This window comes from Stegastes partitus, unplaced genomic scaffold (genome assembly GCF_000690725.1).
Source record: "Stegastes partitus isolate 25-593 unplaced genomic scaffold, Stegastes_partitus-1.0.2 Scaffold12, whole genome shotgun sequence".
NCBI lineage: Eukaryota > Metazoa > Chordata > Actinopteri > Pomacentridae > Stegastes > Stegastes partitus.
In genome coordinates, this window is record NW_007577743.1 from 1449054 (window position 1) to 1476469 (window position 27416).

The 27416-nt window shown below is 42.6% G+C and overlaps 2 protein-coding genes across 2 annotated transcripts in view; one reads left to right on the forward strand and one right to left on the reverse strand.

The window, feature by feature from the left end:
- Positions 1-1176: 1176 nt before the first annotated feature.
- pnpla3 (patatin-like phospholipase domain containing 3) lies at positions 1177-13803 on the reverse strand. The gene is made up of 9 exons (XM_008288197.1): positions 13536-13803; positions 11700-11932; positions 11552-11617; positions 8837-9046; positions 4943-5003; positions 4637-4813; positions 4351-4483; positions 4127-4234; positions 1177-3044 (listed from the first exon to the last, which is right to left on the reverse strand). The coding sequence occupies exons 1-9, from the start codon at positions 13720-13722 to the stop codon at positions 2801-2803; spliced, it is 1419 nt and encodes a 472-aa protein (XP_008286419.1). The 5' UTR covers positions 13723-13803; the 3' UTR covers positions 1177-2800.
- A 2004-nt stretch (positions 13804-15807) lies between these two features.
- Positions 15808-27416, forward strand: part of sult4a1 (sulfotransferase family 4A, member 1) — a 21927-nt gene continuing 10318 nt past the window's right edge. The window contains exons 1-3 of the mRNA XM_008288209.1: positions 15808-15976; positions 23582-23712; positions 24843-24923. Of these exons, the coding sequence (XP_008286431.1) occupies positions 15808-15976; positions 23582-23712; positions 24843-24923 (381 nt within the window). The remainder of the gene's footprint in view (positions 15977-23581; positions 23713-24842; positions 24924-27416) is intronic.

Genomic DNA, 27416 nt, shown 5'->3' on the forward strand with positions numbered 1-27416 from the left:
TCTGAGTCAGTCGCACACTGAAGTTAAGTAGTGTGCAATAAATATATGACAAGTATGCACATGGGAAAGAGATGAACACACTGACAAACCTCCTGACACTTTGATGAAGCCTTCACCAACTGCATTGTGCAGCATTGCAGGTCTTCCATCATTAAAGTAGAAATCAAAGTCCATGTCAACCTTAACAGCTTTCTAGAGTCTTGCACACCTGATTTTGGGCACTTTGTCCCATTCTGCATCACAGATCCTTACATGTCTTATCAGACTGGAGGGGAAGCAGATCCACTTTTGCTTCAGGTCATCACCATGTTGAAAGGTGAGCTACTGGTCAAGTCTTAGGTCACTGCACGCTGGAGCAGGTTTTCCTCACCTGTTTTCTTGGCTGTGTTCACCTTCCTTCCAACTCTGACCAGACTCCCTGGCTCTGCAGTTGAGAGGAGCCTCCATAACTTGATGCTGGCACCACCATGCTTCACCGTAGGGAGGGTGTTTGTAGGTGATTATCAGACATTGTTTATGATATTTCAAAGCAGAGAATGCAAAGAACTGTTGTGGCTTCTATCCTGCTGGTCCACCATAAAGGCCTGATTGCTGAGTACTGCTGAGATGGTCATCCTTCCAGCAGGCTGTCCATCTCAGCAGAGGGCTTCTGAAACACTGAGAGTGATTGTAGAGTTCTGCGTCACTTCCCTGACCAAGCCTCTTCTTGCTCTGTTACCCGTTTGGCCTTCTCTATGAAGGTAGTTCCAAACTTCTTCCATTTCTCAGTTATTGAAGCCACTGTGGTCCTGGAACTCCTGCGTTTGCATTAAATATGGTTTCATAGCTTTGCTCTGGCTTATGCCCCACCCCAGTTTTATTACAGTGGTCAGCAGAGAGTTTCTTGGACTCTGTTGTTCAGTATTTGTCCTGGCATGCAGTGTGACATGTGGCACAGATGTATACTTGGTGGCCTTTAGCAGGATATGACTGTCAGGCAGCTCTATTCAGCCACTGATTACTAAAAGCTCAGTGGTGTTGTTGGGTGAGTTGAAATAACTCAATCATCATTTGTTTTTGTCTAAACGTGAAGTTCTTGAGTTCACTCAAAGCAACAAGACAACTTTGTATTCATCATAACAAGCTGTTTGTGTTTTTAAATGTTCTTCACATCAAACTACCAAGAAAATCAATGAATTCATTTTAAATTGTTTAATCTCACAGTAATACAGTGTATGAACATATCTATACATCCAAGTGATCAGTGACACAAGACAGATTTAGAAGTTGAAGGTCTTCAAAGCCTATTGCAGTGTCCTTTTTTTTTTAAAAAAAGAAAAAAGAAACGTATTAAACAGTAATGGTGGCATGTGCAAAAGTTTGGGTTTACTGAGCCAGTCGTCAGTAACCCAGCCACTCTGCCTTGCAGACTGTGTGCATATTTCACTGTATCCACTGATAACACTGATATTCTAAAACACTGGTCGCACAGTCGGTGACTTCATTTGGCAAATGAAGTCAGAACAATGACCAACACAGAGGCTCTGCAGTTGTGTCAAAAACCTACCAGTAGCCACCTGGTAGCAGTGACACAGGTCAGCTGCTGGCTGTAGAAAACAGGCTGGACTGACCTGCAGCTGAGGATTGTTTAAATAATGTTAGTGGCTAATGAGCAAAGTGAACCAAGGTTGTTTGTCCTGTCTAGATTTGTCTTGTCTACTGATACACAATGAACTGTTGCATCATCTCAGCTGAAGCTGAAAGAATGTCAGTGAAATGAACTGCATGCCAATAAGTTGGCTTTAACTTCAGTCATAATGAGGTGGTGATGCTCTCCTTTAAGGTATGTACTCAGCTTGATAACTGCATTTTTCTCCCCCCAAAAATGACCTTCAGAACACTGGCTTGGTCTTGTAATGTGTCATAACGCTGTCAAACCAGACAGCTCCTCCTTCTTGAACTACTTGGCAAAGCATTTACATCCTGGTATCCTCCTCTTGCTGAAAGTGCTTAATTTACTTGCATTTAATTCTATGTGTATATTGTTTCATGGCACTCAACATGATAAGGTGAAGACCTTAAAATATTAAAGAGAGAAAGCCAACAAATCTTCCTGAGCAGCACTTGGTGACAGTGGGAAGAAATAAAAACTCCCTTTTAACAGAAATAAAAACTCCAGCAGCACCAGACTCGAGGAGGGCGGCCATCTGCCCTGACCATGTGGGAGGTACAGCAGCCATGACAGTCCGAGCTCAGCAAGTAATTAGAGCAAAGGAAAGTCTGACATCTAAGAACATAACAATAACCTGACAGGTTAAGGAATATAAGCTACCAGACAGGTTACAAAAGCCAACAATTCAGCCAGGTCATCAGTAAGTCACTCTAGACGTCTGTTTTGTTCCTTCAGAAGCTGCAAGGAAGCAGAGACGTCACACAGCTGTAAAAATCCACCAACATAACCAAAGGCAGAGACAGAGCCATTTGTAGAGACAGAGAAATGATAAATAACTGAAGTGTCTTGGAATAAAAGCTACTTATGAGTATATTTAAAACTAAGGGGTCGGTAGGGTTGTAGTCAGACGCATTTCTCTGCTGTGCATTAAAACAGGTTATCTACAATCCTGAGTGAGTTGCAACGCTTCCAGCCTCCACATCACTCCTGAAAAAAAAGTCATACATTTAGTGCTGCCTGGAGTGTTCAAAGTCAATGTGGCAAACACATTTTTTTTTAGTGTTTTTACCACTCCTCAGTCCAGCCACATGTCACCCATGGAGTTAAAATGGGATCACATCGCTGTTAAAGTTCAGGTCCTGGATCGTTTTACTGCGGTGCACAGCGTGGCTGTGGTTCGTCCTCCGAGCCGACAATGAAGCAGACTTGTTGTGGCGAGGAGGGGGCGATGAGAGGAGGGTGGGGTGAGGAGGAGGAGGTAGATTTGGGAATCTCCCAGTAGTTTCCGTGGAGATCGAGGGAGGAAAGAGCAGGCAGGATGTCTCTCTGCGTGGGGCTGTCACACTCTGAAGGTAGAGGCGGCACGCTCAAGCATTTCCTCAGGTACGGCTCACTGTAAAGTCAGTCACACACACATGTGTAAGAAAGGTTTCAAACTGCATTCATGCACAGATGAACCAGACAACAAAGATCAATACAGAAACACCTATTGACCACAATGCCTGGTGCAATGACAGCTCCAGAATTAACTCCTCAGCATGCGTCAAACCAATTAGACTGTACAAATGTTTCCCCCTGTGTGTGGATAACTGCTGCACTCAGTTATATACATGAAAATGAATGTAAACAGTAAATAAAGAAGGACAAAAATAAAGCGAGAGCAATGAATGGAACAAAATCTATGAATAAGCAGAAGTAGAATTACCCTAAAAATTATTTATTAACCATGAAAACTTATAAAATCATATAAAAGTTAGGAGGAATTAGAAGATACTGGACACTTGGCCTTGGTTAAGACACACTTCTCTTCATGTGTCTACACCAGGCGCCTCCACAGTTCACAGAAGCACTAGCAGTAGCATTTACAGACCAAAGTGGGACTTTTGCATATAAATGAACATCTGTTACATTCAAGCCAAATAAAGTTCACATGATGCTGACTACGCCTGTATTTTGCAGTACACCAGTTTTACGTCTGGTTTCTGTAGCAACAGAGATGGAGCCGACTACAACGACTTGGAGCGTGGCGGAAAAACCTTTTCTAAGAAAAACTCCTCATGCTGAAAAAAGAAACGTCAGAGGAATTACAACAGTCTAAAACAGGAAGCAGCTGGAGGCGAGGCGTGCATCAAAGCACATGTTGACAGTGTTTGTGTAATTACTCTCACTGCCACAAGAGAGAGACAAAAGCTTTGCACTGCAGGTGTACAGCTGAGGTGTATCCCATCTGTGTCGAATGCTAACATGCACCTGCCTCACTCTTCAACACGTTGTGGTCACGCCCTTCTTTAGCTAAACTTTCAACCATCTAAACCTTATCTCAAATCTTGTAGCGTCTCACTAAAGCCTCTGACTTCTGTCGCTGGCATGCATTCTTAATAACTGATTTTTCCCTGGAGCAGCTCCGGTCAGGTGATTAATCAGTCACTTAGCACCTGTATGAAAAATGGCACTGTGTGGAAAAGCACCTATCACCTGATAGAGCGTGCTGATTCTCCTTTCCAGGCCTGCCGATACACGTCACCTGCCACGCCGAACAGCCAGCGCACATCAGCTGGCACCTCTGGGATCCACTCCACAAACCTGGTCCAAAGCAGAAATCACATTATATACAGCAGCAGCTTGACCAGATTGCTGCTCCTTTGAAGTGCGCAACTCATTTGCTTAAAGATGAGATACTGCCGCTGCTGTCCCCTCACCTCTGGGCCACCGAGTAGGCTGACTGCACAGGAAGAGTGTAGGGCATGAGCATGTAGGAAGCCACTCTCACTGGCAGCATCTCAGACACCTTGGCGTAGAGGCCAGGCTTATCTTGGCAAGCCTCGCAGAATACTGAGAAGCACACAGAGAACAGGACCCATCAGCCATAGGCCATGTTTACACTGTCATTTCCACATCAGTTTAAAGATGCATTATGTAATGTGTTCTGATGTAATCTGATGTGAACTACAAAAAAAGCCAGTAGAGTCTGGGATGACGCCACACCTTTCTTAATCGGCGTGGGCAGAGCGAGCTGCTCATCCAGCCACCAGTGCTGTTTCCGCAGCAGGAGGAGCCTCCGGAGCACCCACTCTTTGGTTGTTTCGGTTTGCTTGCAGCAGCAGCTGGCGGGGCTGTCAGGCAGGGCCGGGCCGGAGGTTGGATGCTGCAGCATCAGCAGGTCTGGCATCACAAAACATGACATCAGTGACAGTCCAAAAGTCAAGCTCGAGACTGATAGGAATGTGTCGTAAGGAGGCGATTAGATTTGAGTATTTGAGAGTGACCATGATAACACAGCAGAGCACTCACTGTTTTCTTCAAGGAAGCGTAGAGCATCTTTATAACCGCTCTGACACATCTCAGCCAGAACCTGTGAAGAGGAACGCAGTACATCTTACAAGCTGAAAACAAAAAACACAAAGATTTTTCCTGCACACATAGAACGAGTTGCTGGAGTTCCGACCCTGCCAGTTTCCACTTCTGTCTGCCATATTTAATGACAGTCAGGTAGGCTGCTTTGTGTTGTCACATGTATTTATATGTATTTAAACAAACAAAAGCAGAGATGTCATTTTAAAGCATTTGTTTTTCATTTTTACAATTTTAAATTATTGTTTTTTTAATAAACATATGAACTAAAAGTAAAAACTAAAACTAAAATAATGGTGCTTTGAAAGGAATACCTTGATATTTTAGACGACAGACTTATTTAATTACAGAAGAAGACGGACGCTGTCCTCATGAATGTGTGAGTGTGACTCAGGCTGCAGGCTAGGAGAGGAAAAACATGCAGGCTCAAGGTTCAGCGAGCCAGCTCAAAGTTCACAAATACCAGGACCAACACTTCTACAACATGTTGCACTATGCTGGCTTAAACCAAACACAGAAATACCACTTTGTAGAGATTTACATGCATTAGCTCTTTCTATTCTAAGTTAAGTGAGCTGGTTCCTGGTTTTTTCGCCACACAATGGAAGATTTAAAATGTCCAAATTAAAAAAAAAAAATCCAACCAACAAATACAGTGAAACAAATTTTCATGAGTTCCACCATGATGAAAAAACATGCAATGCAAAAAAATGTTTAAAAAAGAACTTTCAAAACGGGTTATACAATCACCAAAATGACTCTTAATTTTCATTAATTGAAAATATTTGTCACATACTATAAAATGAAAAGCATTAGCCAAAAGCCACCCGTCTCATATTTTGTTTGCTAGTTGTACATAACTACAGTAAGGCAGGACCAATGGGTTAGCTTAGCATAAACACTGTCAGCAGAGGAAAATGGCAGCTCGGCTCTGCTCATTAGCACCTCTAAAGCTCACTTTTTTATCTTGTTTGTTTAATCTAAAAAATCCAACTGAAACATCAATAATATAAGTAGTGCACTATCTATGCTTGGATTTTTTATTGGTGTATATTTGAATGCTACGTTATAGTAAATACAGCTAGGAGGCTACATTCCTAACAAAAACAACTTTATTTGTAAATGTAGTGCATTCATCATTCAGAGGCATGAATCAGGAAGCCTACTGAAGGGAATCAGTCTGTTCCAGTACCAGAGCTTCCTCCCCTGACTGGGAATCAAACCCAGACCATGGTGGTGACAGCACCAAAGCATAACCACCATCAGGGACCGGCCAGCGTGCACAGAGCGCATCTCATCTCACATGTACAGAGCTGGTGCGACATGGCAATTAGCTTAGCTTATCTAATTGCCAAGATGCATCAAGACTGCTGGCAGGGGAAAAGATCAGCTTGACTTTGTCCAAAACAGTTTAGACACAGAAAGAGTCCAGGCCACAAACCAGAGATCTTCTCGCTGTGAGGCAACAGTGCTAACCACAGATCCACCGTGCAGCCCTTGAAAGACATTCTTACATAAAAAACCAATAAGAAACTGACCATCTATCACTAACTTTATGACATGCCACTGTGTCTAGTTAACATTACATAAGAGAAACTTCTTCTAAACAAGCGAGCTCTGACAGCAGTAGGGGGCTCACAGCCAATCAACTGGCTGTACTGGTCAGACCACAGAGGTCCAAATACACACATGAGTCAAGTGTGTGTGTTTGTACAGAGCAGTGACTGGCTCAGCCACGTATGGGCACACTGGTTTTCAGCGAAGTAATTCCTCCCTCTAGGAATGTGCTGAGGACACACATGCCTCAGACGCAGACTTGTGAGTTCAGTTACATAACGTTGGGATCCGGTTATAACACACACGTGTGTGTGGAGTGGGAGTGGCTGTGCAGCCACAACACAACAAACAGGTAGACTCCAAAAAGTTCAAAGCTCGTGTTATCTTGGATAACAATCAATACAGGTGCAGTGAATACCAAGACGAAACAAGGAATAAAGAAGAGTGAGAGCAGGGAAGACTAGAATGTAGAGGGGCGTCCATGTTCTACGCTGTGTCAGGTTGAGGTAAAACAGGCAGGGAGGGGTGAAGGAATAAAGAAGACTCTGAACAAAGACTTCTTAAATCAAAGTGATATCTGTGTTCATGAAAAAATGACCCTCAGCTCTTGTGTGACTCTGAGTTCTCCATTTCTGGTGATGGGACTTAAAAAGTCAGCAAGTTGCTACAGTGTCAAAGTGTGGAATTACTTTAATTAATCCTGGTGTGACGGCAGCCGTCTGCCATCCTAAGACCACATCTGCCAGCCTTTGACAATGTGGGTCCTCTCACCAGTGGATGTCAGTGTAGCAGATGTTTCCAGATTAAGGTTGATGCTGCCTTTAGCTGGACGGCAGGACGTCTGGGACTGCTGAGGACAGTTTCACAAGGCAGCAAGACCAGCTCCATGACCAACAGTACGAGACGCCACTCTGCTGTCTGCAGCCACTGTGGCAACAAGCACTCATTGTGGGATGATGGTGAAAGTCAAGCAGCATCAATTAGACACCGCACACTACTGACCATAACAGATCAAGAAAGTCTGTGGCAACAGAACGCTCTCATTTATTGAACTGAACAAGGTTGAGTCAGAGAACGAGTCAGGTTTTGAATTTGTGAGAAGAAGAAAAAAGTTGATTCTGGTCTATTTCAATGTGGTGCATTATCTATTATATTACATGTCAACCAGCAGCTTTCCAAAAATGTGACTTTTACACGACTCATTTCTAAATGGGACCAATGTACCCACTGCTTGTAGCTGCTGAGCTTCCAGAGAGCCTCACACACGTGAACAGGCTGCTGGGAGTGGACGAACATGCAGGGCGATGAGGTCAGCCAGCAAGTTGCCCCAGATGGAGATGCCGAATGCAGTTAGGAAAACATCTGGTTCAGGCGGATTATGTCTGTATTTACTTTTGATCGGACGGGAAAACAAATGCTTAAAATGAGAGCTTGTGCTCGTCACAATTCACATGTCGCTTTGTGTGACTCCTCGTTCACCCAAATCTGTACAACAGAGTTGGAGAGGACATCTGTGATTATACAGCCTGAAATCACGCTGCTGATGCCAAACATCTTTCAACTGGAATAATATTTGGCAGGTATAGTGTAGTCAGAACCTGACGTGAAGGGTTAGAGTCGAGGGGAACTTACATATTTCGATAGTAGCTCACTGTGGGTTCATTACTGTGAGTGATTCCTTTCACATGAGACAAAGAATGTGATTCACTGTAGATATAAACATACTGATGGATGCACAATAACCCTCTGAAGCCCGGGCAGTTTCTAGTGCCCACAGGTGTCACCAGTGCTGGAGGAAAACAGAGGTGACTCCAGATACTTCACTACTTACATTTCTAATTTGTTTCCATATTGATCCCCTATCTGCTCTGTACAGCTGAATTCTGTTGCTCACAGCTGAGCCACTCATGGCTTCACAGTGGGCTCACAGACTTTTTGGGTTTTTACAGAATTTGCTTCCTACAAATGAACTGTGAATTGACATGCAGAATAAAATGACTTTGATGAAACTACAGTTCTAAGCTTAGATTTGATTAGATTTTCAAACAGAACAGCTTGTCACAGACGACTAGTTCAAGGACCATTAGAAAGTTGATATCTTCTGTTTTGAAACAGCATAATTTTGGCACAAGCTGGTTGTAGGTTTGGAGGATTAAATAAACCTGAGGTGAGGAAAACATTACTATCAAGTCAGGATTCAGAATCATAGTCAACAGCTGCACCTTCCATCCCGTCTGCTGAAGCAGAATGTTCCTGTAATGCTTGTGTGTTGCCTACCTTGGGTTCTGGTGGAAACAGTGCTCTGCTGAGGCGGTACATGTTGCCCAGGTTGATCTGGATGCTGGTGTTGGTGAAACGCAGCTCGTGGAAGCTGGTGGAGTTGTCCCGGGGACAGATGTCGCTTTCGCCACAGAAAGGCGAGATGGTGATGGTGTTCTTCAGCTCCGACTGTGGCAGGTTGTCACTAATCCCACCATCCACATACCGCTAAAGACACAAAAACAGACAGACTTAATCCATGCACACACTTTCATTTAAAAGGTGAAGTACTTCAGCTTTAGTTTCCTTCTCTGCACTATCAGTCTATGTAGTTACAGAAGAGGCCTCAGTGAAACACATGCACATACTTTTCTTTACTGCTGTACCGTGACAAAGGGGCCAAACAGAAAGCTCTCTGTATCTACATAATTTGGTCGTATATTTTAAACTACTGACTCTATTACTGACTACACTGACTGTGAGTGTTCTCACCAAACACCACAGAGGGTTTCATTGAAAATTAAAAAACTCACCTCTGTATCCACATTGACACAATTCGTTTTATTTGTTTATGTAATCGAATGCTCGAATTCCATTTCACACTCATCCTCTGACACGTCAGAAATGAAAGGAGGGCTTTCTCACTGAAAGCGTATAAAATGTCATGCAGAAGGAATTAACCTTGTTTTGGGTGCCAGTTGTACAATCCCATCGGCCTGGCATGCATGCTAGCAGCGGCAAATGTAGCCGCTGTGTTGGGAACTGCCAGCCTGATAGGATGTAGGTCAGTGACGTAGTGTGAGCCAGAGCGCTTCTCTGTGCATACACTGGATATACTGTGTGCACATATATATATATATATATATTAACCTATATTTTCTAATCCACTTACAGCACTGTGAAAACATTTTAGGCACCTAATTTGGATTCTTGTCCGTCATGTTGCACAGGGAGGCGTCTGACTGGACAACAAGAACAGACACACGGTCATAAAGAACCGTCTTCAACTACAAGAACAGAGCTCCGAGTCCTGTGAGGAGTTCATGTTGTGGATGAATTACTGCAGTGAGCTGAACTTTCCGGTCAGGTGAACGTGATCAAACTGTCAGCTGAAGTGTGTTTACTGTAAACAGCTGGACTGACATTTGATAAATTAGAACAAGCAAAATGTCAAAAATAATACTGAAGTACAAGTGCTTTACAATCAAGACAGATAAAACAATAAGCTATGAATTCTCAAGTCTTAACGGATGCCCAGATTAACAAGGGTGTAGCTGAATATAATGCTGTAATAAGACATAGTCATTTATATATGTCACATATAATTGAATTCATATCATACAGTTGGGTTTCTCAGTCTTAGGACTAACATGTAGGCTGTGAAGCTCCAGTCACAGTAAACCACAGTGACAAACATGCAGTCTCTGACAAACACCCTCTTTGTGGACATCTTGGTGCATTTCATCCAGAAAAGAGCCTGCTGTCTCAGTCTTGGTGCCAAAGTTCAGTGTCAAAACACCACAGGGAACACAGAGAACCCAATAAGCTGCTGCCACACTTAGTTCAACTATTTATGTGTTACAAAACCTACTGTGAGTACACATATTCAGCCTGCACGTGCTCGCTGTGCATTCTGTACATTGTGTACTTTCTGCCGCTCAGAACGCCTGAAGACTCACAACCCGGTTCAGCGTGACTCACCAGGACTGTGCACGAGTGTGCTTTCTCCTCAGGCAAAGGGTCTACACAACAAATCCACAAGTTCAACTGACATCTCAAATGACCTATAATTTGATTAGCTTTGACATGTCCCCTGCTGGACTGTTGCTCTCCTAACATTTAACTGACAATATTGTGTTTGGCATCCTGCTTTCAGTACTTTCTCTTCAAGACACTTGCACAGCTTTCATCACTTCTAATCTAACCTGCAGTCCTCAGACATGGTATCAAAGCATCATATTTCTTTTCCTCTCTGTGACAGTAAGGTGAAGATCTTTCTTTGGGAATCACAGATCAACATGTTTCACCGTATTCTGACGTTACAGTTTTGTGTAGGAGTGTCATTTTCTAGACAGAGTTGGATTATTCTATGTATTTTTTTTAATACTTTGTCTTTTGCTTGACTTTGTTTATCTGCTCTGGTGGAATTGTACTTCACCCTATTTTTTAAAGAATTACATAAGTGGATGTAAGTACCTAGCAAAAGATAGGAAACTGGTCTGATTACTGAATGCAATGACTGCCAAAGTCCAATAGCAGCTCACAACTCACAGTGAAGTAAGGATTCAAAATGATCTCACAGTAGTCTTGCACTTTTACCTCAACACTCCTTGTGTTGTGTGTGGAAGCTGCAGCAGCTGTAAAGTTCTTTTTTTAGGATTTACTGGAATAATGTTGACAAAATCTGAATACATTTTTGGTTCACAGCTGCAAGTCAATCTTCTAGCTACACAACATGATCACAACAATGTTGTTACACTCACACATTTCCCTCTCAGATATCTGACAACTTGTTTTTCAGCTTGGCTTATTGCTACATGTTTTCTTCCCCATTCAAGCTTCCTTTTTTTCCATATATAATCTTTTTTCATCACGAGTGCCCCTACTTCCTATTAACGGGTGCTGAACACATGTAATGAAGCTAATAATGTGACTGTTCTAGGAGGAGCATGATAATAAAACCAAAATCAAAAGTAAACCCTGATATGTAGTGATTCACCTACAGACACCTACCACTCCTCTGAAGGATGGAGGAATGAGCCCACAGTAGATGGGAATGAAGCAACTGCAGATCAGCGCCTGTGGACAGACGAGAGCACAGGGTTAAACCACAGCCAGGATGTTTACCGTGGCCTGTAAGGTGACCCGCACCTCCCCACACCTGGATGAGCTCCTCTTTGGAGCTGAACTCCGACACCAACACGTTCTCCCCATCAGACACCCTGGTCAGAGAAACACAGAGCCGCCCCGAGGCCAGGACATGTGCATCTGAGGGCAGGTCGCGAGTCAAGCCGGACCTTATCACCTTCACCAGGTTGAAGGTTGGGTGAAGTGGGCCCAGGTTTCTCTTCCTGGCCTCCTTCGCCACCTCAAGCACATCTTCACAGCATTTCGCTAGGACAGAGGAAGTAAAAGGAAAAAGGTTCAGACTCTAGAGCTACACTTCTGCTTTGAAGATCAAGTAACTGAAACAACAACACAGTGCGACCAGCAGTGAGCAGTGACCAACAGTAACCTGGGTGAGGCCTTTTCTGGCCGTTGTCCCAGCTATGCTGATATCACTGCAGTTTTTATTGGTCAGTGTGCACAGGTAAATCTGGATTCTCACGTGTTTACTGACAGCAGTCCGGATGACTGCTGATTCATGAGACAGAAAGTGAAAGAGAGGATCTAAGTCAAGCACAGGCACGCCATCTGCTTACCCAGTAGCTCCACACCGTCACTGTACGTTGAAACACAGACTGAATATGTATCAATGAACATTATCATAAACTATTTATTTATATTATTATATCAGCTGTGCGTCTAACTATGCAGCAGTTTGTAGTTTCATTCTGGGTTTAACAGTTGTATAAGTCTGACAGTGCCTGACACATAACATCTAATCTTGGATCGATACTAAAATGACTCAGAGTATGCTTCACACTGCTTTGACCTGAAAGTATAATTATGACTTACTAACTGTGCGTAACAGTGAATTTCCATTTAATTTGAAGTGCATACTGGAAGTCCCTGTCAGACAATCTGAGGCTTTAAAGCCGTTTACTTTACCTCCTAGTGGGGCTGAACAATTAAAAGATTTCACATCAAACTCTCTGTTTGAAACAGTGAACCTGACAAATCACAAAGGCTTCAATTTAGGATGCACCTCATTCAGCACTCACAGTTTAAACTGTGGAGTCAGTCTATGAACACATTCATGGCGCCCTGCTTGTGTCACAGCCAAGCTTCTGATGGTATCTTATGTGGTAAAGCTCCATCACAGGTTTTATCACACAGTGAATACTGAACTGAAGCAGGAGTTGAAAACATGGAATTACACATCAAAGTGTAATGTTTGTCAGGAACAATGAAATGAGCTACTTTTCCCTAAATCGTTCAGCCCTACTTTCTAGAATCTTTAAAGGCTAGAATCTTTTCTATTTTATATTTTCTCATATTGGTTATCTTATCTGGTCCTTTTGTGGGCTGATTGTACTTAACAGTATTATCCTGAAGTGTTTTACTCCATAAAGCAGGCTGTAACTGATAAATGTTTATTATTAGCTTATTAATATGCACACTAATCCAGGTTTATATTTGTCTGTCTACATGGTAATGACATTCAGATTATGGATAGTTTGAAAATTGCTTCAAATGAAAAAAGTCTGAAAGTATATTTAGGATATGTTTACGCATTTCTGTATGTAAAAGATTTAAAGTCAGGTTTTAAAACTGAAATCTAATGAGACATACATTTAGCCTGTTTTCTTTCACCAATAACTGTTGGTGTCTATATACATTTAAATATAGGTGATGGATATGTGCAGTTCAGCCTATTGAAAATGCATTTAAAACTATATTCTATTTATAGATATATATGTATATGCACTGAATTAATACGTTAAGTTCAACAAACTGACAACAAAGAATAAGAAGGAACAAAGCATGTTGGCTCAGTTTCCTCCTGTCCACATTTAGCCATCCTAAAGCTCCGGGTTTCAGCGGCGGGTCTTACTTATCGCTGCCTGGCTGGCGAGCACCGAGGCGGTCAGAGCACCGGCCGAAGCTCCGTACAGCCTGGTGGCCCCTCTGACGAGGTAGGGCGCTTTCTCCAGCAGGCAACTGGCAACTCCGATGTGGTAAATCCCCAGGAAGCCGCAGCCGGCGAAAGACAGGTTCCAGCCGTTATTAAGGTCGAACATGGCGGGGCATTACCCGGCTCGGGGTCCCGGTCGCTGCGGCTGAGAAGAGGAGTCGGCCCCGCTGCCACTGGCTCTCAGCGAACACAACTGAAGTCAACAGGTTAACAAGCAGCTCTATAAAGTGCGTGTGATGCGTTCAAGTGCTGTAAGAACTTTCACCACTTCCAAAGTTAACCAAAGACTGTCGCTTCATTTCATAATACACATAAATCTAAAAAGTGGTAAATTAGCCAGCTTATTGTCAAAGAAGTATGCATATGATCGCCCAGGCTTGTAATCACTAGTTAACAAAAGTGCCAAGACTTTTTCCCACTAACGATAATCTGCTTTCCCCCTTATTGAATAATACATGTACACGAAGTTAATAGAGACGCATGTAGTTCAGATTTACGACTGACAATGAAGGCAATGCACATTACTTAGAGCATGATTGGATTCTTGCACGTCAATCAATTCCTTTGACCAATCAGCAGCAAGTGGGCGGGGCAACACGCTATGTGGCGTCACCACGCTTAGAAGAAGAAGTAAATAAAAGAAAGCAAAACACACAGCACACTGTCCTGCAACATGACCGGATTTGTCACACACTAGCCCTTCTAACATGAACTCATTATGCCTTTAAACAGCACACGGCTTCATAACAAGCTTATAAACAGATGGTTATTGTGGAACACTGAGTACTGTGAAGTACAGGTTAAGTGATAAATATTGAGATGTGCTCCATAAATAACCACATTTTCAGAGATATTTCCTGAGACATGCAAACGTTGTGAAAATGTATAATTAGGCACATAATAATAGCCTACATTAGCATCCATCCATGTATCCATTTTCTATACATCACTTGATCCTGTAGGGTTGTGGGCACACCGGAGCCTATTCCAGGTGTCATGTAGGAGAGGTGTGGATCAGAGAACTGTCTGTCAACGGTTCTCCATAGATGTTCTATGGGGTTTAAGTCTGGACTTCAGCTGGGCCACTCAAAGACAGTCAAAGAGTCACTACAGTGTTGTTGTGGCTGTTTGTTTCGGGTCGTTGCCCTGCTGAGAGGTGAACAGTTTCTCAAGTCTCGGACTGCTGCGCTCTGGAGCAGGTTATTTTCAACATCTAATTGTATTTGGCTGCATTCATCATTCCCTTAGCTCTAACTAATCGTCCTGTTCCTGCAGCTGAGAAACACCCCAATAGCATGATGCTGCCACCACCATGCCTCGCCACAGGGATAGTACTAGCAGGTGATGAGCAGCACCACAGCAATGGGTCTTAATACTTCAGCACATAAGAGATTTTAGCTTTGACCTTTAATAATTTTTCACAAAAAAAAAAAAAATTGAAAAACATGTTTTCACTTTGTCATTATGTATCCTCCAGTCTAGATCGATGGGTACATTCTCAGTTTTATTCATTAAAAATTAAATCTACAACTTAATAAAGTATTTAAACAGTAAAGAGATCTGAATGCTTTGGGGAGAGACTGTTCATAAAATGAACACATCAGTCACAGTAGCCTTTATAAAAACCATGTAAACACTGTAAAAGTCATAGAACACTACAGGACGATCATGAAATCACAGTTCTGATTAGACCCCACTGACAGATATGTCATACTCTTGCAGCACGGCTTTATTTATAAAAACTCGTTAGCTGGTATCAGATAATTCTGCACTGTGCGACCCAATAATTAAAGACTATAATGAAGATTAGGCTGTAGGACGATTACAACATGAAATCCTTATCAGGAGCCTGATACTTTAGTGGAGCATATAGGTGCGTGTACGACGTGTTTGGAAACCTCCTTCCTCTGCGGGGGCGCGTATCCTCGTGCCCGCTGAGACTGGTCCTGATGCTGGGACTCGTGCGCGCGCATTACATCACTTCTCCCCTGCGTGATTGGCTGCAGGTCAACTCGTCCGCCTGCCGTGCAGCATCCACCGCCAGCCCCAGCATCCCTGAGCAAGCGGCGTTTCAGGTCACCGCCACCAGCATCCCCCTCCTCATCTCCGAGTTTATTAAAAAACCAAAGACTAAGCTGTTCGCGGGTGTGTGCGCCTTTTCTTTTTCTTGCACTGGCGGCTCGTATCCAGGATGGCCGAGAGCGAGGCAGACACGCCGAGCACGCCGATTGAGTTTGAGAGCAAATACTTCGAGTTTGATGGAGTGCGGCTGCCGCCCTTCTGCAGAGGAAAGATGGAGGAGATCGCCAACTTCTCCCTCAGAAGTAGCGACATATGGATTGTCACCTACCCAAAGTCAGGTAAACAAGCATCGCGGTGCTCGAGTTGTCGCGCATTTCTCGGCTGCATCGCTGCTCTCTGCTGCAGCGTCTCTGCAAGCTTGTTATTGTCAAAGTTTTCCAACATAGACAGAACACAGGGCGACAAAATGCATCTCCTGCATTAGTCATAAGCTTCATTTTGCATAACACAACCTACCGGTCGCTGCATCATTAGAGCTGCAGTGTTCACAGGCTATGTAACAGCTGTGGGTGGATCACAGTAATGTCTTTATTTATATCGCGCTTGTGCAGCAGAACCACATCTCACAGGCCTCTATCAAGCTTTTATAAGCTACAGCCTGTATTTCATAATCAGATGACAGCAAATGCATGAGTCAGACAAACTAAATCGATTACTGTCCGGCTCTAGTGCACCAGTAAGACGACGCGTCTAATCCTGTCTTCATCATTCACCTCAATCACACGCGCAGTTGAGGAAGTTGATGTTTACATCCAGCTTCATTGCGCAGAGCTGCTGCAGGCCGCTTGTCGTGCGCGGTGCCCTGCTGTGTGCTGGGTGGGTCCGGTCATGTGACGGCTGGTGGGCAGCTGGAGCTCCGTCAGTGAGCACAGGAGGCCACAGGGAGACGGATTGTCCTGGTGTAGGGTGTCAGCAGTAGGCAGGATACAGGGACACATGTCCAGCCTGTAGTGGACAGGTAAACATGCACACTTTAGCAAGTCCTAAATCGATATGGTGGCATTTCCCCAAACTTAAATGTGCTTTATGCATTTGAATATATAATAAGCCTAATAGTCACAGTTGAGCCCTGAAAATGATCAGCATCACAAAAATAAATGTATTTCCATCATTTCCATTACAAAACACAGATTGATCGTATGTTTGCTAAAATACAGTTTAACTAAAGTTTAAATCTGCTTTGATTTGAAAGAATGCATTAACACAAACTATGATGTATACTCATGAACACCTCCAGTGCATGGTTGGTTCTTGTTTGTGGTAATGTGGCTGCGAAGCACAGAGGTCAGAGATCCAGTGACGTTTCAGCAGAACCTGGGTTTTACCAAACAATGAGTTCTCGCTGTGAGGTACCATGATGACACACAGGACTAATGCTGCAGCATATAGAATGCTATCTTAATATTGGCAGCTAATTTAAATACAAAAACTAACTAAATAAACATGCTTTAAAGGGGTTTAGCGTTAATGCAGAAGGTAAAAGGTACAATGTGCAAGATTTTGAACGTAAATACTGCATCTGCAAAGTAAAGATAGAGTTTATTAATGAAATCACATTCCCTCTGTTTGTGTGTCGTAATGCAAACTTCTTCTTCTTGATTACTGAGGTCCTGTTTTGCTTATTGCCTGAATGAAAATGTTCATCTTAATATTGGATGTCACCTTTTTACCAAACATGCATTGTTGGAAGCTAAAGAATTGGCTGATTTCGTTTGGTAAAGGGCTACACTAATCATATTAAATCCGCTGCAGTTTCTACACAGCTGGTGTGACTGTGTATTACAAGTATGTCTGAGGCTGTGTTGTAACAGGCCTAAAAATAGAAGGGTATGAAAACAATGCCACATATAGTAGATGGGTCAAAGGATTTATTGAGTCAAAGCTTCTAATGACTCAGTGAAGGTATGGGATGTACTGTGTAAGGCTTTATTCATACAATGAACAACACGACAGGGGTTTGATTGCACAAATGCACATGTGAGCGACACATTTGTGGAGTAGTGCTGCACCGTACTGCAGTACACATTCTGTTACATGATACAGTGACAGAAAGCAGTAGGATCAAACTCCTGTGTGTAACACACCGTGTCACTTCCTGTTCAGGTTTTGTCTTGCAAGCATTGATTTGTGCAGGATCTGCTCATCTCACAGGCTTTGTGCTCACTGTATATAGGCTCTGCTAGAGCTCTGGCTGTGGGAAGGCAAGTGGAATTCTCTAATTAGTGTCAAATCAAATGCAAAGGTAAACACTGTCTTCTCATCCATGTACACTTTCTAGGCTTCAAACCTTTTGGTTGATCCAACTAACTACAATTGAGAGAAATTGGAATTGAACAGTAAACAATATTGTTACTCTCTAAACTTGTGCAATACTACAAATTAATCAGTCACAGGAGTGTTGATGAACAAATGTGATCCCTTTAATATCTGTAAATGTCCTGTGTCATGTCTTCCTTTATTTTTAGTTTCAGTAGAACTGTCTGTTAGGGGATGCACCCAGCCACACACATCAGTAAATAAAAGATAGTTTATAATTTTCCTTATCAGGCTCAGAATCTCTGACGTCTGTAAAAGTTCAGGCCTAGAAGCATGCAAAACATCAGTCTGGACACAGACGTCAAGAAACTGGCTTTTATAAGGTTGACAGCGCAGGATTTGGAATGTTCTCACACATTTGTAGACCGAAACAGCGAATGACTCATCAAAGCTTGGCGTCCTTGGCATGCATCTGGCCTCTCCTTAGTTTATCTGCGGTTGTCCACTACATTAATGTTACAGGGTGACGACTTGGTGCATGCAGGTAGTCTTCATGTTTGACATTTTAATGATCTTTAGGGACTGAGAGAAACGAGTCAGTGTGTTAAAATGTTCAACCTTTCTATTGTTTTCCTGCTGCATGCTTATTGTTGGTATATCCTTCCTCCTCTGGTGCAGAGGGAAGAAAGCACATGGCAGGCCACATGGCTGGGATTCTGCAGAGGTGTCATGCCATTGGCTCACATGTGATAGACTTGGCCAATGGGATGAGCCAAATTCTATAAACCAGGGGGAGGGGGTGAGAAGTGTGAAGTAGCGGTACAGCTGTATGATGGCAGTGCATTTATGACTATTATGACTGCAGCCATACGCTCATTCATGTCTCCCTGCAGGTGGTAAAGCCCTGCACTGCACTGAGCACATAAATCACAGAGAGCTGGTAGAATCAGCAGCACTGACATACAGCAGAGGAGAGACAGTCCTCTGCTCTGGCTGCATGCTGAGCAATGCTGTACAAAGTACATTTTTGCAAATGAAAACAATTTTATTTTTTTTAAAGAGGCATGCCGCCAACTTTGCTACTCACAAGGAATACTTAAACCAATAAAAACATAATGTCAGTATGGTAAGCAACTCTTTATGACCCATAATTAATGTTTTATTACCAAGTGATTCAGCGAAAAGCCTTCAAAACAACACACCTACTTTAAAGCGACATTCACCCCAACCTGTTGGAACGGGACCTTTTTGAGCCTGATGGCGGTTTAGTATTTTCATCTTAAAAGGAAGTTTCTTTCTTCCTGCTGTCGCCAAGTGTTGCTGGTGTTGAGTTTCTTTCTATAAAATAAAGTTTTATGGTCCTGATCTTACATGTGAAGTGCCTTTGGATGACTCATGTTGTGAACAAGCGCCATATCAATATAACTGAATCATACTGAACACATCGAGTTGAGTGGTCTTCGTAGTTGTACCAGCAGCTAAGGAGGTAGTCATGTGACGATGCTAGAACCGCAAAGTCGGCGTAGGGAGGAGGTCAGGGCAGCTGGATGGGTCTGCAAATACTGAACCTAAACATTGGACGCACTTAATTTCTTATTTCAACCCAATTGTTAGCTTGTTTTAACCATCACCATTCAGTCACCGTAGACATGTGTTCATTATTGAATCCATGATGGTGACGGTCCTCTAGCTTCAACATTAGCCAAACTTCGACTTTTCCCTAAAGTTAAAAAGTTGTTTTTGTGTCTTAACCGAACCCAACGGTCAAAGTAGTGTCTTCATAGAGGAGTTGTTTTTCATTTTAAAAACTTACTCGAGGAATATCTCCTGCCACCATCACAGTCCTATGGGTCACCTCCGATGTTAGAGGCAATGTCTGTAAAGGCTGATTTCAACTTGCAGACTGGAAATGTTTACGGGCATGTTTGCATTACAAATATCGAGCAATGGAGTTTGAAGACATTTACCAGGCAGGGAGAGTGTAATGACATGTACGACTGAGTAGAATGGAGGTGTACACATTCAGAGACTGTGTCCCAGTGGCTGCTGTCTCATTGTTCACTGTTCTTTATTTAATCTGTCACACAGCTCCCCCCCAGCTTCATGGAAAAGTTTTAACAGTGTATAGTCAATTTTCTACTTTTTCTACTCCCCTACAAAATCACACCAGTCACTCCAGAATGATTCATTCTTTTCAAGTTAAAATTATTCAAGTAATCTGGTGAAAATTCCTGTATTGTTTCATTTAATGATGTACGTGACTGATTTTTTCCCGTCACTCTTGTCTTTATCAGTATCACCCAGCCCTAAGGGGGATGCTGTTATGTTGAAACAGGACGGGTTCTTAACCAAATTACTTAAACTATACTATTATCAAAAACGGTAAAATGGTGTGAAGTGACCTGTGGTAATTATTAAATACAGTCCTCAATGCGCCTTCTCCACCAAATGTTCTAAGTAGCATTTTGCCTCCATATTTCAGAGAGTAAAGCATCACTAAAGGTACATTTCTATTAGACCAATGGCAGCGTAATGAACCATCCCAGTTGGCTTTTACATGTGATCCTCAGCTTGTTTACCACTACGAGGCCATGAAAACATGTCACTGAGCTTTAGAGGAACAGTTTTTGGTTCCCACATACATATAGTTCACTGGAAGACTGTTGTTTGGAATCTGAAGTCCTCAAGAGAAGATGAATTCATTCAGTGGCCTCAGAGAATCTTTTTTTACCTTGGCTTCTATAATTATTAAAAAACAACTTGTTTTGTAAGCCCCATCTGATCTTTTTTTACTTACGAACACAACTGAAGCCCTTTATGAATGTAAAAGACCTCATAAACTTCTACAAATGATTCCTCTCAGAATGAGAAAGACTGTCGAGAAACTTACACAAAAATCTCCCTCATGATATTTACTTGGTGTTGCAACCAGCCGGAGGCTCCACATATAAAAATCTTCTCCCTCTGAGAAAGAAGAGTTAGACTTAATATCACCATTTATTACAGACCATCAACAAGCCTTTTGGTTATTCAGATGTCAGTGGTGTAAATTGATTGTAGGCTATTAAAACCTACAACCATTTTCCTCTGTGTGAAGCCTTGTCCTGTCCTTCAGGTTTCAGGCTCCAGACTCACATTCTAACATCTGCAGACAAAATGAGTCATCGGTGAACCACACAGAACATTGGCAAGGCAGCAAGTAAGCCAGAATAGACATAAGAAGGACTGTGTTCTGTGATTTAGGAGTCAAAGGCTGTGAGACTGAATCACCACACTGACTGAAAAAGATGAAAAGTAATATAGTACAGCAGACAGTAGAATTAATCTTCAGTAGAAATCCACTGAGAACTGTGCACCTAGTGTGCTGTTGATGTGGTCTATCCAGAGTAACAACTGCTCCGTTCCTGCAAAAGTGCAGCTGAATTTTCTGAATGTTAATTCTCAGTGTTGTACAACAAACTAAATGTCATTTACCTCCACTGTACTGGTGCCATTTCAGATTCTCAAGAGTGTGAAATGAAGTCTTAATATCCAGATGCAGCTATGGAGAAGCCAGAGCACTCTCATTTTAGTTTTCATTTCGTCTGTGCACTTTCTGCATCTTTTGGTAATTTGAATGAAACAGAATGTCAGAGGAGTTTCAAGAAAGAAAGTTTACATCCTTGAAGCACTTCAGAGTCCCGAAGCACAGTCATACCACAACCCAAATACACAGGCCCACACTAACAGGCATTGAAATTATTATTGTTGTGATTAGTATTATAGTCACTAGCTACGATTGCAAAGACTTCATCAAAGGTCCTGCGTCTCTACTGACAGACCAGGGAACACCTGGACACTGAACAAGTTGAGCAGTAAGTTAATATGGGTCATGCTGATTAAAGAAACAGGATCATTTATGAGCTGTTATCTTCGTGTTATCTTACATTTAGGTCAACTTCAAACATCTCAGTCACGTTTGGAGCAACTGTACGACAGCGTTCCCATTTTTAATGGCACCTCTCCAGCAGTCAGGAGGCACCAGTGTGGTCATGTTACCAAAAGTCTGACACATTACCTGCTTGAATGAATGAAACGACACCACAGCAAAGTCCCGAAACACCAGGAACAGTAATAAAAAAACAGAACATGCAGCTCTGTGCAACGTCATGAGAAGCTTGCTCCATGCACATTTAGCTTTAGGTGTGAGTGTCATAAATTGTGTTTTCATTCCATTCACTGTGAGCTTCACCTTATTGCCGTATTTCACATTCACTTAAGTGATTAGACCGTCCCGTGCTTGCAGTAATGTCATGACTGCAAATACTACGTCACGTTTTGATAACAGGTGATGCTGTTGTGGAGCACTTTGTTATAAAGTCAGGTAGAGCCTTTTGTGTCACTAATTACGGCCAAGTCACCTTCAGGGAAGGCTCATGCTGTACCCAAACTACTGAATAAACATCCATCCATCCATCATCTCTACACCTTAATCCTCACTAGGGTCATGGGGGGCTGGAGTCTATCCCAGCTGACTCAGGGTGAAGGCAGGTTCACCTGGACAGGTAACCAGTCTATCACAGGGCTACACTTAGAGACAGACAACCAAGCACACTCACATTCACACCTACGGACAATCTAGAATCACCAGTTAAGGCAACAGTGCGCCACCTTGCAGCTCACTGAATAAACAGACACTGAGTAATGTTCCGTGCTAGAGTCTGTGGTTTTACTGTGTTGATTTTTATCCCCTTTTTTAAAACTTTCCATCTTGAGTCTGACAGTGTTACGCTAAATCTCTGCAGTGCTCTTTTTTTTTAGCTGCATGAACTGGTTATTGGGCCACTTGGGGACAAGACACCGAGACAAAAACATAATATGTGACATATTATCACCAGCAGTCAATCTGCTAGCAAACTGTCGACTGCTACATGCCTGTTAGATCCAGCAAACATAAAGCAATGCTGTCATTCATTTGGAAACATTCCTGCAGCCATACAGGTGTCCGAAGTCCTGGTTTCTCTCTTCTTTTATCTCCACTGTGTTACCAGGTTGTGTCTAACTTTGTCCGTCTGTCGTCAGGCTTGTTGTGCTGGTGGATGGGGATGAGATAGATAAAAAGATAAAGATACGAACGAAACAAGTACCGAACACGACTAAAGGGCCTGATAGAGATGAGAAGAGCTGCAGAGTTGGGTGATGATCCTCTGGGTCTGTGTCTACAAGCAAAACCCTTTCAGAGAATAATTTTACCAGTTTATAACACAAAGACTACTAAATAAAAAATGCTACTCTATGTGTTCTAGACTGTAGTTCAAAACCTGTTTTTTTTCTCTTGCAACCTCTCAAACCTCTGCACTGGCATGGAGAGCAGATCTTGTCCTGATTCTTGTTAAAAGCCGTGTTAATATGTTCTTTAAACAAGATGTGTTGAAGCTGCTTGACTTTCCACTTGGTAGGAACCACAGATAGAGTATATTTGTGGGGACATCGGTAGGAAGATGCCCTGAGACAAAATGTCATCATGCGTTATATAGTGAGGACTTTGACACACTCCTTAGGGAATAGTTAGTTTGGTCTGAATTCTGTTGTCTTCCTGCAGTCCCACTTTCCTGATTGTCCTTCGGATGTGTCCTCTGTCCCTGCAGGCACCAGTCTACTTCAGGAGGTTGTGTATCTGGTGAGTCAGGGAGCAGACCCCGACGAGATCGGCCTTATGAACATCGACGAACAGCTGCCCGTCTTAGAATACCCACAACCTGGGCTGGACATCATTCAGGTACAGTGATGCAACTGACATCAGGTTGACACTCATTCAGTACTTGAGTCAGTTTAGGGCTGCAAGAGGCAGAACCCAGTGGAGGCTTTTAGATTCTGATTTACTTTCTGGTGGAATATTCAGTGACTCTGCACTGTTGCTGGATGTCACTGGTTTAGATGTGAGCCATGAGAAAATGCAGGTAGTTGACAAAAGCACAATGATACCAACACTAATGGCACAGCAAAGTTATTGCATGTCTACCTATAGTCTGTCCACCACCAGTAGTGACTACGTCGTGCGTTGGCTTGCTGTCATCCAAGTGTCCATCCACATTTAATGTAAAACTTTGTATGAATTTCCAAAACATCCTTGTAAGGTCATCTGTGGTTGACCAAGATAAGCCATTGATAAACCCCTTCAGAAGTTCCAGTCAAACCTAAAATGATGGAGAGCCAAGTGGAAAAATGGTGGTTAGTGCATTCATTAAAAATGTATTTATATACATATTTATATATAAATATAATGTTACTATGAATGCAGGCATTGCACTTTTGGGTTGTCTGCTGGTTTGTACCGTTCTCGTGAATGCAGTATCTCAGGAACACCAGATTAGAAGTTCTGGTACGGCAGAAGCATTCACTTGGACTCAAGGATTAACTGATGAGTTTGGTGGGCAAAGGTTTCACACAAATGTCTAAAAGGACAAAATGATGATATGGTTATATCTTAAATCCAGAAAGCCAAAAGTCAACTCCACTTAATGTCAAGCACTTGTCTGTCCTTGATTCAACACCATCATTTAGGAAAAGAAAGGGAGATTGTGGACAGACATGGATGTAAACTGTATGATAACTGGCTATCAGCTGCATATCACTACAAAGCTCTGATTCTACTTTCTGCTAATTTCAGGAAGCAACGGTGGATTTTCATTTTTGTACACGTTAATAAAACCCACCTATATGATTGAAACCCTCTGCTGACACTCAACAGGACAAACATATTCCCTGACAGGCATTTTCCAGGAAATGCATCGACAGATAGCATGTTTTGGTACATATAAGATAAGATGACCTGGCAGCACCAGAACACAGTGCAGGATGGATAAGATAATGAAAGACTGCTGGCTCACGTCCTTTGTGTTTCCACAGGAGCTGACTTCCCCTCGCTTGATCAAAAGCCATCTTCCCTACCGATTCCTCCCGACAGCCATGCACAACGGAGAGGGCAAGGTCTGTACACTGAGACGGACCAAACACAGCCGCCAGGACTTTTCATTACATGAAGATGCTTATTTACAAGCTTCTGGCTAAAGTTGTTTTCTTTTTTCACTATTATCAAACTGGTGGATTTAATTCAATGTAATAACATAACAGCTGTTATCTTTATGCCTCCATATCAACGGATCATTCATAAGCTGTGTGGCTACCAGATGACTCATAGTGATGTGTTAGGTTTAGGGGTGTAACGGGACACAAAAATCACGGTTCGGTACGTACCTCGGTACGGAAGTCACGGGTCGGTTTGGTTCGGTTTGATTCTCAGTAAAGGGAAAAATTTAACAAAAAATAAACCTGCTCATAATGAAGCCAAAACATTTGTTTATTGTATTAAACCAAAAAGCTGTTAGCAGCTCAGTAAATCTAATTAAATGCACAACGTATACAAATGTAACAGAAACACTGCTGCATCGTCCTCAATACCAAATAAACAAAATAAAATAGATAAAAGGACACGTGCAGCATTAACAGTTCCAGTTTATTGGTCGGCTGTAAATAGAACTGAATTATTTCTGGTATAAAAAAGGAAGACACTGCTGCAAACAACCAAGTTCAGCCATAAATATAAGAAATTAATAAATATTTTTCAAATAAATGAAAGAAGTAATATGCAGCCAAATGTGAGCTTGTGTGCTGTTCATAAATGGGGTGAGTTTGTAAAACATGTCTGACTAGCAGAACCCTGTGAGGACGCAGACCTCTGCCAAGCCGCTCGTTTCCACCATATTGTGATTTCCAACAAGTCCTGCATTCATTTATCTACACTGTTAGCTTCATGGAGAATCAGAACATAGCTTCAGCATTTGAATTAACATTGATATCATCAATAACAAGCTGACAGACTGATGAACAAATATTTTGTACACTAACGTTATTTCTACAGTTACTTACTGGCTTTAAGCTGTCATTATGCTAACGCTATGCTAGGTTAGCATAATGACAGCAATGTTATTGCTAACATAAACAGACAGGGAGTAGCTTTAGCTAGGTTAGCACAAGTTTAGCAATGCAACATAAATGAAAAGCATAACCAACACAACGAAGCACGTGTCAGTCGTCCTGACTCATGGCAAAGAGAGTTCATGTGAACCAGGAGACATGCTGAGTCATTGTTAAAGTGAACCAGGAGACATGCTGAGTCATGGTTAACGTCACACCGTGGTTCTGAACTGATCTGTCAGTAGCTCCGCTCAGCCCACTCCTGTGATGCTGTCTGGCTGAAGCTTCCTCCTGTACTGCTGAGAAGACAGCGGTGAGGACTGAAGGACTGAATGGAGGCAGAGCTCCAGCACAGCGGGCTGTTATGCTCGGATGCTGCCTTTTCAAATGAGTGTGTAAGTTTGATAGTTGAGGACCGCTTCACAGTGTGGACATCCGGCTTTCGTCTTGTCTACTTGTTTTTTTCCTTTTTCGGAGTTCACCAGGAAACCAAGGTGATCCCAAACGGGTGATTTAATGACACCGGAGCGTCTTCCAGCTCTGCCTGCTTGTTGTTGTTGTTGTTGTTAGCATTAGCCATACTATTTGCTAGCCATACAGACTGGTTACAGACCGGGCTTATCAGGATGCTGACGGGAGAATAAACGGTCCGTCACATCCAGTGGTCCACTGGAAACTCCTACTTGTTTTTAGCTCCGCAATACTGCGCCACTGTGAGCCGGAGAATGTCCACCTTAACTGTGGGCACCATGAAATCTGAAGTTTCACAACTGAAACAATTCTGTACATTGGCAATTCTTAATAGTCTTAAAACTCTCTGCACACCGTGATGTAATCGTGAAGCCATGGGCGTAGCGGACGCGGGGTACACGGGGACATGTCCCCCCTACTTCCCGTATCTGTGCCCTCCGTCTCCCGCACTTTTTTAAAGCCATTACAACCACTTAATTCATTTTTAACATGTGGAAACACGTTTTTCCGAGCCGCCTTTAAACTCATCATTAGTCGGCGGCGCAAACAAACCGCTGCAGTGTTTGGTGAGACTGACGTTTAGCTTTAAACATGTCCGCTAAGCTAACCAGGAAGCAGAAAACTCTGGACAGTTTTTTCCCAACAAACCGTGTAAGTTGAGTAATGCTGTTACATGGTGATAATGTTCAGCTAATACAAAGATATTTTATATGGGATATTATTGCCCAGGACTTTGACTAAAAGACTTTGAAGAGGACTTTGTCATCCTAAGTTAGCTAGGTTAACTAGCTAGCTTAGCTAACTAAATGTCAATGTAGTTAGCTAAGCTACTGATTATAAACCCACTCCTCCTTCATTTCTGAACAGAACATGTGCTCTGGTGCTGATCATTTTAAACAGGAACGGTGTTTTACAGAACTTTTAGTGTTCAGTGTTTTCATGTGGCACTTCATTATCTGTCCATGCACCGTGTAGATGCCCCGGGTCCTTCTGTGTCAACTCAACCAGAGTTGGCAGCTTTAGATTTTAGATTTT